Source organism: Sycon ciliatum, chromosome 12 (assembly GCF_964019385.1).
Source record: "Sycon ciliatum chromosome 12, ocSycCili1.1, whole genome shotgun sequence".
In the NCBI taxonomy this organism is placed as follows: domain Eukaryota; kingdom Metazoa; phylum Porifera; class Calcarea; order Leucosolenida; family Sycettidae; genus Sycon; species Sycon ciliatum.
This window is the reverse complement of record NC_088654.1, coordinates 12560228-12572469: the sequence shown is the minus strand read 5'-3', so window position 1 is coordinate 12572469 and position 12242 is coordinate 12560228. Positions and strand designations below refer to the sequence as shown.

The 12242-nt window shown below is 46.9% G+C and overlaps 1 protein-coding gene across 1 annotated transcript; it reads left to right on the top strand.

Moving 5' to 3' along the window:
- Positions 1–2261: 2261 nt before the first annotated feature.
- On the top strand, positions 2262–10431 carry LOC135828278 (uncharacterized). Its single transcript, XM_065340728.1, has 8 exons — positions 2262–2467; positions 4028–4130; positions 4940–5341; positions 5827–6108; positions 6445–6537; positions 7989–8348; positions 8814–9110; positions 9944–10431. The coding sequence occupies exons 2-8, from the start codon at positions 4028–4030 to the stop codon at positions 10057–10059; spliced, it is 1653 nt and encodes a 550-aa protein (XP_065196800.1). The 5' UTR covers positions 2262–2467; the 3' UTR covers positions 10060–10431.
- The last annotated feature ends 1811 nt before the right edge of the window (positions 10432–12242 follow it).

The following is a 12242-nucleotide window of genomic DNA, read 5'->3' as shown; positions in this document are numbered from 1 at the left end:
CAATAAAGGAACGTCTCCATTATTAATAGCACGGGGCGGAGGTACATTCAAAAAATAAAGGACGGTGCTTATATTAGAGATAATACGGTATCATGTGCATGTGTGCAGCTAGCGCAGAGTCAGGAAGATCATCGTACAGGCAATGTAGTGTTAGTGTGCATGCGGCTCGTCATAGTCACATAGGCGTGACTATGCAACATGAGTTACATAACCAAAGCAGTTGAACCTGCAGCACTACATAGTCTACGACCCAACGCGAGTCGGATCAGAACTGCATTGGACAGATGTTATTACTGCAGGCGATAAACTGTGTACTATTAATATAAATTTGGTATATTTTGCTACACAACGTCCATTCTTAGGACCGATATATTCTACTGTCTGATAAAATTGCTTGTAAGAATAAATCTGCGCATGAAACCCATGTTATGATTATGAAAACATGAGAGTTCATTCTTGTAGGAAGAATATTCTTTTACACGACCACGCTACAACCGATATGCACTGTACTAAATAGTAACTACTCTATGATGACAACACAAGCTGCTGGGAAGGTAGACTTCTAGCTGTAAATAGCCATTGGCGGACTATGCTCGGCCAATCGTCAAATTATGCGTCTGATTATGCCACAATTATGCCAACAAATATGCTGAATTATGCTTGGTTCCACTATGTATTCACGCTGTACATAGAGGATTGAGAAACCACGCATACACACACGGCCATGCCCTAAGCATAATTTTTGCCTAAACCGAAAGATTATGCGGACCTTACACGAAATCCCAAGATTATGCCAAATATTATGCCGGCATAATCCGCCAAGGGCTAGCTGTAAAAGGTGAGAAGAAACGCACTCCACGCCTATCGCTTGGCGGATAGTTCTCGAAAAATTGGAAGATTCTGCTCGAAAAGTACATGCAGTGAAATTGGCAGAACCTTACAAACCTTATGGCAGGCGCATCCTTGAATTCTGCTCCATTTCAAGGCTTTGTCCACGTTACAAACGAGCATGAACACTAACAGAAAAACTACCAAATTCTGCCACTTTTTCGGGCGGCATCATACATGTAGTTATTATTATCCACCAAGTCCTTACGATATAATTATCCTGAACACTTTCCCTTCTCTTCTTGTCGTGCAAGAGTGAGCGTTTGAACATTCTGGTGAAAACATGGGAGTAGGCCTTGTACGCTTGTGCAGGCTTTTCATGGATTACCCCGGTACATGTATGCGCAGGCGGCAACATGCAACATGCAACAGTACAATCACATCGTCAAGTACAGTCATGTACATCATTGTACATGCTGGCATGCAGTGCTATGCTGTGAGGATTTCTCGTACCAAGAGTCCATAACCCCATGGACTCTTGCTCGTACCAACCAACAATGGCAACATGCACCAATTTTGCAACCGCGCGGGCTTTGAAAGTTTGCATGTTTGATGGCAACCTCAAACGCAGCCGATTGGTCGTAGCCTGGGAAAGGGCACGTAGGCCTGGACGTCGTTCAGAAGCACATGTACGGCCGGTTTAGCATGTTCAACAATTATTGCAACCGAAAATCTTCAAAGTGTGCTGTATGCAATGTCATGCACTGCTGTTGCAGCTACTGGACGTGTGCGAACCCTGTACGTGGGGTCAAAGTACCATGTGCCAGTCTTGTAAAATCTACAACTTTCTTGAACTGAGAACGCATCTGCTCGGGTTTGTTCGCACTGCGCTGAGAGCGAAAGGCGGAAAACTCGCAACAAGTAGTACAGTGCGACACAGTCTAGTCTACCGCCATCCCTATCTCCCGCCATTAGCACCAGCATGCATCCGCTGCGTACGCGTCAGGTATGCATATACGAACAAGAGTAACATTTGCTTGACTTTGTGAATAAACCCAAATCTCAAGTACACATCCCATTTTTTCCGCATTGGGAGCCGATCTTTTATTACCGCCTTTTGGAAATAGGCGCCACAACACTTCAGGGATTTCGCGCAGATTTTTAAAATGGGTGAAATTGTCAATCCCATCACAGTCCTGCACGTGAGCTCGTTGATGCTAAACCGCAGGAAAAATCGAAACCGGGCAGCTTTTGCTGCGTTTTGTTGGCACCTGTTGCACCTGGAGTCCTGGACTCTTGGTACGAATCAGGGAGAGATGCAAAATTTACGACTCCTGGTATGGTACGAATCGCTCCCGTACTGTTCGCCCTAGCACAAGCTGCAAGCTGTGCGCATTGCAGGGCGAAAACGTCTTTGCTCAGCAAGGAATCGCCGTGATCGAGGAGGATAAGTTGGAGAGCCGGAGCCAGAATTGATCACAATCCAACCGGAACCTTCGGATAAAGACACCTCCACCGATCCTCTTTCTAATAAAATTGTTCTAGGAAAACGTATCATTTGCTGAATTGGCTAGCGTCCGTCAAGAAGCGACTGCGACAATATATTCGGAGCGCTCTGAGCGACAATCAATTTATCAAGGTAAGTGTGCCTAATGTGTGTTTCCGGATGCATTTTCATACTCAATACTATGCCCTTCAGTTGCTACTCTGAACGAGGAGAAAATACCCCAGCAACCTGGCTATGGGGATAGCACTCCTATTGTCAGTAGCACAATTGGCTATAGTGAAGGTAGACGGTGGTATGTGGGTGTTTTTGTGAAATATTCACCGTGTTTCTCACACAGATTTCATTTGCAGTACACTTTGGCTTTCGTTGCAACCATTGACACACGGGTTTGTGGTCAGGTGTCACCAAAACTACATCTTTTTGGTGCACTAAAAGAGAAAATCATACAGATTGTGAAGGTGCAATAAATTGGGGATCTCATACCCGTTCCTTGTGAAATTGAGGCTCAAACGTTGGCACTTTTTGGTTCTCTGGAACAGAAGAAAAACCTGGATATAAGAAGCCTTTTTTTCAAAAGGACCATTTCCAAAGACAATTATTTATATGTACATGCCAATAGAATTTTGAAGAGCATAATGTGTCACTGAATTTTTGGACAAAAATCTCCATAAAGCATGTTTGTGTGTGTGTGAGCTTCCTGAAACTGCAAGGGGAATCTCAGCAGGAATGCAACAGCTGGCGGTTCAATTGGTTAGACAGGTACCACTAGTAAACCGGTAGAGCAGGCCCTTGGAAGATCAGTCTAGAAATCCACCGTTCACTTACAGCGAGATCTCGGTATACTATAATTTCACAAATGTTCGGTGCATACCCTAAAACTGCCAAAGATTTCAATACCCCGAGCAAACACTAACACACATAACCCAATAGGGAACTGCTTCTCTGTACCAAAAATTTCTGTTCACCTAACCTGGCCCTTTGCCATCATACTGAGAATATTGAGCACCTAAAATTTCTGAAATCACAGTACTCTATTAGACTTTTTCATTAAAGTCTGCATTGTAGCCAACGTACTGTTTTAGTCCAGCGGAATTCCCTAGATACATGCAGGTACCCGGGTTAGAGGTGCACCTGCTTAGTACTGTCTTTTTCTGTCGCAAGGATTGTCCTACCAAAATTGCTTGTGCACAATTGGGTATGGCTAGGATGTAGGCTGATAAAACATACACCTTGTGTATTGACTGGTTTGAGGGAAAGACACAAACGGGAAGGTCTGAAGAAAAAATTGGCTTTCACTGCAAAGATTCGAACCAGGGACCTTCGCTTGTGGCAACTTGTGTATGACGGACTTTTCAGACAGAGCAGCTGGCTTGGCTTACTACATACTATTTGAATGTGTGTCCATGGTGCCAATCAATCATTCTACGATAATAGAACAGCTGACAGGATCGCTTTTCTTAATTTGAGTACATCTTGGTGGCAATAGTGCACGAGCCAGATTGTGCCGTTTTGGTAGATTCGTCCCACAGCATGTCCGTTTGATCGGTGTTACGCAGCATGGATACGGAGCAGCAGCGCACTCTGGTTTATGTACTGTGGCATAATTCACAATATTACAACGTTTCGGCAAATTGCCTTCATCAGGTTCAATTATCCTTTTTTTCTTTTTTCATGTCATTCCTTTTTTTGCAGATGATCAGCAAAGGCTACATTACCTTGCTGGCGGCCGCCGTGCTCCTCCTCGTTGCCACGGAAACTCACGGCTGGGGAAGACCGGCTTACTTGAAAGTTCCAGGTGAGAGCCATGTTCAGCGCCATGTGTATGTGTTGTGGGGGGAGGGAGTGGGCTAGGGAGATGTGCGGCGTCGCACCGATTTTCTCCCATTGTGATTTGTGTGTGTTTACGCCGCCAGTCTTTACTCTTGACTTAACTTCGGACACAGTCATGTACCTACCTTTTTTGCTGATAATCAGACACTTGTTTCAATTTGTTATAGATGTATAGTTAATATTTAGTTATCCAGATCATCAGTGAAATAGTACCGAACTTAGGATCACCAACAAATGAAACTTACAGATAAGTAAGAGAAAATGTGCTAGATTGTCTCCTCGAAGATTATGGTCGTAAATTTCGTCTTCAAAATCGGATGTGCGACTTGTGGCCAGAAGACAGTAGTTTGCACTCTCTGACTGGAACTCTGCATTGCTTGCACGCCAGTAAAAACCCCAATAAATGTTGTCAGGTAGGTGCACGGTGGACGGCCGTGGCCAGATCAAGGGGATGGGGTTTATGCATAAAACATGGCCGCCACCTTCCTGAGCAGCAACGTTTCCCATATTTGGCAGGTACAGCCAGTTGTGTTTTTTTGGGATATGATGGTACTTACTATACGAGCTTTGATGCAACACTGGTATGTATCACAGCACATGCTTTACTGGACTTGCACTTAAAAGATCAAAATAACGGGAGTAGTATAAATAAGGTCCAGTTGGATTTTAAATGGGCTTTCTATGTACAACTGTATGCACATCAAGCGAGGCACTGTGCACGCTGTTTTCTTGACTATTGTGCCCGTCTTCTTGTCCGTGTGTGTGTTTGCGTAGACTTCTTTGCGACGTGCACCAGCGCGCAGGGCGTCCGCTCCTCATGGTTCTTCATGCCCGGCGCCCCGTGCCTGTGGGGCTGGGGCGACCCGGAACTCAGCTGCCGCTCCGGCGCCTACAGCCACACGTACAGCCAAGCCAAGCAATACTGCAACGCCCGCGGCTTTGCCGTGATGAACTTCACCGCCTACCAGGACGCGTACCTGGACATCAAGGGCTGCGTCGACGAGATGCTGGGCCGCGTTGGCAAGAGTCTCAAGCAAAGCTCGTTCATCTCCTTCTGGGCTGACGACGCCGCCATGCCGACCATGCGCACCGTCGTGCACGCGCAAAAGCACGGCCATCCCAGCGCCGGCCACGAAGCCATCAACCACTTGGACCGGCACTTTGTTGCGTGCTCCGGTAGGTCACTGCATTGTTTCTAGGGACCATTAGCAAGCCGTGAAACAACAAAGTGACAGGGGAGCTCGTTCCCGTTGACGTTTCACGGCTTGCTGATGGTCCCTAATACATGTCCCGTCTGGCCTTTCCTATACGTTACTGTGCGAGCAGCGGAAGTATTCGTCCGGACTTAAATTTCGTCCTTTTCGTCCAAGGAATGTTGGGCCTAAATTTAAATGCCGGACCGATGTCGATTTTCCCAGACACGCACGCACGCACATACACATACAAACATGCACGCACATGCATATTCATGCATGCACACCCTCGCACATGTACACAGGAAGGAGTGCATGTACACATACACGTACATGCCATTGTACACATGCATGTACACTCTAACTGTTCTGGTTAACTAGCCGTTAACACGATCTCTGCTCACTGGCAACTCATTATTCACTCGCACGGCTTCTCGCTTTCTGCTGCCACTGTTGTGCCGTGCGCAGGCGTGTGGACCGAGACCAAAACCAGGAGCAGCAGGGTATCAACGATCGGCTCTGCCACCCTGTTCCTCGAGAAGGCAGGCCTGGCATGTGCACTCCTCGGCTATCGGCTCATGACTGGCGAGTACTTGCACAATCGCGTGCATCAGTTTGACCTTCTCAAGGGCTTGCCACACGGCGAGTACAATCTAGACGGCACCGCCTATCCTTGGTTCGTCTACACGGGAACCAGCACCCGCTTCGTCAACACCAACGTCGTCAAGAAGCGCCATTTCCTCTGCCACAGTAAGTGCTGCAATCTCCGGGCGTGTGCATGGTAGTGCGAATGGTCGTGTGGGTGGTGTTAAACACAGTGCATTGCTGACGCCAGCATACTCACATACACGGTGCGTGTGCCATCCATATTTGGAAATACGCAGTGGGCTCATTCACATCTGATTTCTTTTGTTTCATTGGTGCAAAGGCAGAACGAGAACAACGGAGACAACCGGCCAGGTCATTGTTGTAACGCTGCTTTTCATGCACAAGGCTAGGGCAATCCTCAGACAACTGATATTCTGTACATCATCTGGCTGCACATTTATTTCATTGGTGTGCATGGGTGCTTGTGTTGTGTTGCAGAGGACTGTGGTTCCCACGGCGACTTGGTCGAGGACCGTTGCCAGTGCCATGCGGGCTGGGGTGGCACTTCTTGCCATTTGCGGCGAGATGAAGGTAGGAATTGTGTGGGGGGGAGGGGGAGGGGAGGGGTTTCCACTCAGAAGTCAATAACATATTGTCACTTTTGCCACTCGACTGGCTTCTGTATCTTAGTACACACCTCTCCCATATTTGGCAGCATCCAGCTGTCGGCTGTCTTCCTTTTATGGCAGTGCAACTATTTCTTCCGGATAAAAGAGGACCCGATAAGTGAGGTCTGACTGTACACTCAAATATCTCTTATCCGGGTTCCTTCAGCTTGAGTTCCTATGGCAAAAATGCTTCGAATTTGGAGGGTTTATTTGTCACTGCCAACCTGTGTAATCCACACATTTTTATCAATGGATTCTTTTGCCAAATACACTTCTTCAAAAATGATAGACGAGTTATCCCGAGATACGGGCAAACCTGCCTGCCCCCGAGGTGCCCGGAATATTTTTTAACAAATAGAGCAGCAAGAGAAACAGCACAAACAGAAGTTCTGGCCCTGCAGCAGAAATTGCAACATCTTGAAAGCTTCATATCGAGAACAGTGAAGCTTTTTGGTCATCTCGCATCTAGAATAACATTGGTGTTTTCATTCTACAGTCAAACCTCATTAGAACGAACACTGATAAGGCGAACTTTCCTTTAGTACGAACTAGGGCTAATCCTATGGTTGGCCAGGCATCATATCAAGTCAGTATTATTCGTTTACGACTAACTCCTGTACGGCGAACTTTCGTGAAGACGAATTGATTTCCAGCGTGATTTGAACAAAATCAGGGTTTAGTACGAGCTTTCGGTCCCGGTGGGTACGCTGGCTGTAGTTTTTCTCCGATAGTCCGATAAGGCCTCTTGGACTTGCAGAATATGTTACAAGACGGAGAAAATGATGTCATGAATTCATTGCACAATGTAATTACCTGTTGTGGGGTTATGTTATGTTCTACATTTACCACAGCCTCAGCTCATCATTCACCTTCACATAAATACAATCCATATGATCCAATATGATATCAAGAGAACATAACCCCCAAGAGTGTGCAGCTCCAGCTATGGCAGAACTTCACATCACGTGATGAACCCGTACACATTATTTGCACTCTGTCCATGATAGATACAGGGTTGTACGCAACCCTGCTTTGGGTACAACTCTCCCGTAGTCACTTTGGACTGTCTGCTAGCATACCCTTTTGAACCATGTCACGTGATGTGAAGTTCTCCCATCGCAGCACTGCATAGAGGCAGTCGCACACTCTTGGGGTTATGTGCTCTTGATGATATGCATATCAATTTTTTTCAAATCTGAATATTATCCAGATCTTAAAGAAGAACTCTGGATAAGACCAACAAACTTGTTCGGTCCCTTGAAGTTCATCCCAACTTCCAACAAAACGGAATGTTGGCCTACTTGTTTCGTTCGACTATGCACTTATGGCTTTGACTGGTTGTCTACTTTTTTTTTCATTTGCCCTCATGCCCAGACTCCGTGGCAGCGTGCAGCGACAAGTTTTTGGAGGGCACGTCGATCTGGATGTTCGGCCCAGGAGCGACCGGCAGCAGCGCCAATAAGATGAAATACTACCCCGCTAAGAGATTCTGCGAACAGCGCGGCTTTAGCCTGATGGACTGGAGCTCTTATAACGACAATATCTACGCCATCAAGCCGTGCGCCCGCCAGGTATTCTCCAAGGCCATCAAGGCCAAGAATGTCACGACTCTGTCCGTGTGGACCGGGTTTTCTCTCGACCGCAGGCTCGCGATTTACCACATGGACGCCAATGGCACTGATTGGGTGACCTTCACCTCTAACTACAACCAGCTGCTTTACCCGGCCTGTTCCCGTGAGTTGACCCTAGAGAATACTCTGAACAAATTATTATTTTGGAATCCCCTGGCAGAATCTCACACCTTGGGGGTCGTGTACTCTTGATGTTGCCTGCGCCTAGGCATGCACAACACCAACAAGGGCAGTGTGCCAAAACTGTGGCAGTGACTGTTGCCCTGGAAACGGGCGTCTACAGGAATTGGTATGGCCGTGTCTGAATCTCCCCTGTCCCCAATAGTTGTTTGTTTCGGCGTGGACAAGTATGGGCACAAGTTATGACCGAACCAGATTTTCAACAGTCAGACCTGCACAGTCTAGCACAACGGACAAAGGGAAAAACTGGCTGCGTTTTTTCTATGTTACAATTGTTTTCCTTGGCTCACTAACTCACTAACGGTGAGCCTACATCGTATATCGCAATATGGGAAATCTAACCAGAATACGTTTGTGTCTGTTTGATTGCCTTCTATTCGTCTTGCAGTTCAGTTCAAGAGCCAAGTGACCAGCAAGGCCGTTGTCGCCTCGATGGTCCAGTGGTACATAACCAACTATGAGACGGCCAAACAGACGTGCAACTACATGGGTCTCGACTTGCTCTTCGACTGGGAGTTGTCCCGCCACTACGCCTCGCTCCAGTCAGCGTTCACCAAGGTGGCGTTCCCCGTGCGCAACTGGGATCAGTACATTCTCGAGGGCGGCCAGTCGGTGGTTCTGAGCGATCACGGTGCACTGCAGTTTCGCTTTGGCAAACCAGGACTGACCCGCACTCTCTGTGCCAGTGAGTACAGAGTTCTTTTATACACCGTATGGCGGCATATTCGATTATGACGCCAGTCTCAGTTATAAAGCCATGGGCTTCATAAATGAAAGATATTTAAAGTTAAATTGTTAGAATCAAATGTTCCGAGTTTCGTTTACATTACTGGTCTTACAGTATACAGTGAAAACTCAGTGAAAACTCAGTGAAAACTCAGTGAAAACTCAGAGAAAACTCAGTGAAAACTCAGCAAAACTCAGCAAAAACAGTAAAAACTCTCCAGATCCGGGCAGGTTGGGACAGAGCACTGGTCGTACCTCCGAGCACACGTATATTTTTGTTTTTAGTCTGCCAATCAAAAGTATACACCGTGCGTGTACGGGTAGGCTGGCCACCTAATTCTACATTTATACACCTGAAACCTGGCAGGTTCCTGACACCGAAATTTGAATACACCTAAAATTACAGGAGTACTCGGTTTATATCAATTCAGCGAGAACAGTGGACAGCCTTTGTATACTGTACGAATCCTGTTTTCTTGTTGGTTATATGTTTTGATTGGATGTACAGCTTCGATGCTTGCAGTAGATGTACGGTACTGTTTTAGACTTTTAGTTCATCCCAACTGAGTGCATGTTCATCCATTGTGCACTCACTTGCTGTTTTCCTGCTGTGTGTGTGTATGTGTGCGGTCATGCTTGCATGCGTGCCTGTGCGTGCGTGCCTGTGCGTGCGCGCCTGTGCGTGCGCGCCTGTGCGTGCGTGCCTGTGCGTGCGCGCCTGTGCGTATATGCGTGTGTCCGTGTGCCTGCTGTGTGTGTGTGTGTGTGCATTTTTTCCTTTGCGTGTCTCAGAAATCTGCGTCCATGGTACTATGACCTCTGCCGACTGGGGGTGCACCTGTGATGCTGGATACACCGGACCGCGTTGCCAAAATTTAGTTTCAGAGTCCCCCTTTGTAGGTCCATGAAGTCTTGTACATGTTCCCCATGCTCACTTGCCTGTACAATTGTAGTTGTCCACCGACAATTGTCACTGGGCTTTAGGTCTTTTTGTACAAGCTCTTGCACGCATGCCCTGTATTCCAGCCTGCACTGATAGTTTTTAGTTTCTTCGCTCAGCCTCCTTTTTTTCTATTGTCTTTCCCTGTCTCTCTCTCTCTCTCTCTCTCTCTCTCTCTCTCTCTCTCTCTCTCTCTCTCTCTCTCTTCAATACACCTTTGTCTTTCTCTTTCTCTCTCTCTCTTCTCTCTGTCTAGTCCTTTTCACCCAACCTCTCTGTTGTACTTTCTTCATTAGCACAGCCTCTGCACAATGTTCATTAACACAACCTCTCCACAATGTTCCATGGTTTCTACTAACAAAGCCATAACGAGAGAGCTTGGAAGCCCAGGGCCCTACGAGGTGATCAGCAAAAAATTTACACGTTTGTAAACTCGCCCTGCATTCATAGCCAATGCCCTTTTTTCATGACTTATAGTAGTTTACATGGTAGAATAATCTATGACTCTTGTCATACCATCACAGTTCAACTTCCCTAACAGCAATGTAGACTTTCCCAGGTGACCCAAAATAGGTCGTTTTTTCAGTCCTCAAAATGCTTGTATATTCTTTTACATGTGTGTAAACCACAGGCAACATACCATAACAAGGCTATATGGAAACCTACACACCCATGTATGGGTACGCCACTACACAAATATCACGAATAGAGTCAAACCAGTGAACAAATTCTTGCACTTTCAAGTTCCATCTTGAAAATTGACCCACACACCACACTCACAGCAGGTGCAAATCACCGCCATTAAATAAAGAATACCAAGCTGGTGCTAGGACAAAAAAGTAATCAACTGACGTCAGGCAAGTACCATCCAAACATTAGCAAACTGTGACGGCATACTGGATGCAAAGCAGAAAGCCATCACTGAGTTAGACAAGTGCTGGCACCATTGATTCGCTAACACTCAACGGAGAGAAGAACTACTGAAGAACGCTGTGCTCAGGGCTGCCCGACTGTGCATGTGGACGGAGGAATCACAGCTACAAGCAAGAGTACATAACCCCCAGAGTGTGCAACGCCTGATCCAGCTCTGCATAGGGTCTTGGTCGAGCGGAATCGGATCTTTGCGTCATAATACCGTACACATCTGAGGGGAACCCGGGGAGTCGCGGGTACTCTTGGATCAAAAACAATGGTGCCCTGCCTCGAGACCGGCCTTGCGCTGGTGTGAAGTGTACGCATGACATCAGAAGATCCGATTCCGCTCGACCAAGACCCTACACAGAGCTGGATCGGCGTTGCACACTCTGGGGGGTTATGTACTCTTGCTAGAAGGGAAGCAGTATACGGTATATCCTCTGCGGCGAACGTGTCGGAAGATGACGAAGACGTAGCAGAAACAGGTCTGCTTGCAACTGTGCTGGCGGCAGTCAAGTGGCTGGTGGCAAGGCTAGCATCTCCAGGTGGGGCAGCGTAAAGCAATGATGCTAACTCTTGGAGCTTGGTCTCCGATTCACTGGCATTGGGTACATTCAGCTGGACGCGCAGAGCCTCCAATAGAACAGCATTGGTCGCATTGGCTCGGATGTCCGGAGTCTGAGTCAACAACAGCAACTATGCTCTTTTCTGCCCGTTTTGGTTTGGCGTCTGTGTGGGGCCTGTGGCCGTCGAGCGCTCTACAGAAAGCGAGTTCTCATTGGAAAAGCCATCAGTGATGCCATCAGCAACAGCAGTTGCCGACCGAAGCTGCATACGCGACCTGGTCTCTTCCATATCATGCTGGTTTACACTATTGTTATAGCAGTTTACTGCGCACAACGACATACTGAGGCCTCGTCATGGCATGGCGGAGTCGCAGAAACAAAAACTTCGGCTGCAACACGAACTACACTGATAATACTAACGGAATATCTAATCGAATGTCAAAGAGTACATCCTCCAGGAGATGACTCGACGACAACAAAATTTAGTTTACAGAAAATGTAAAAAAATATCCAATGTAAAATTTACGCTAATCACCTCGTACGCTATGCTTTTTTGCCTTGATGACCTGTACTGTAAATTCATTTTTTTCAAGACATAACCTGGGATCAAGAGTCCATAACCGGCCCCAGAGTGTGCAACTCCAGGTTGGGGTCTGGCGCAACGAAATCC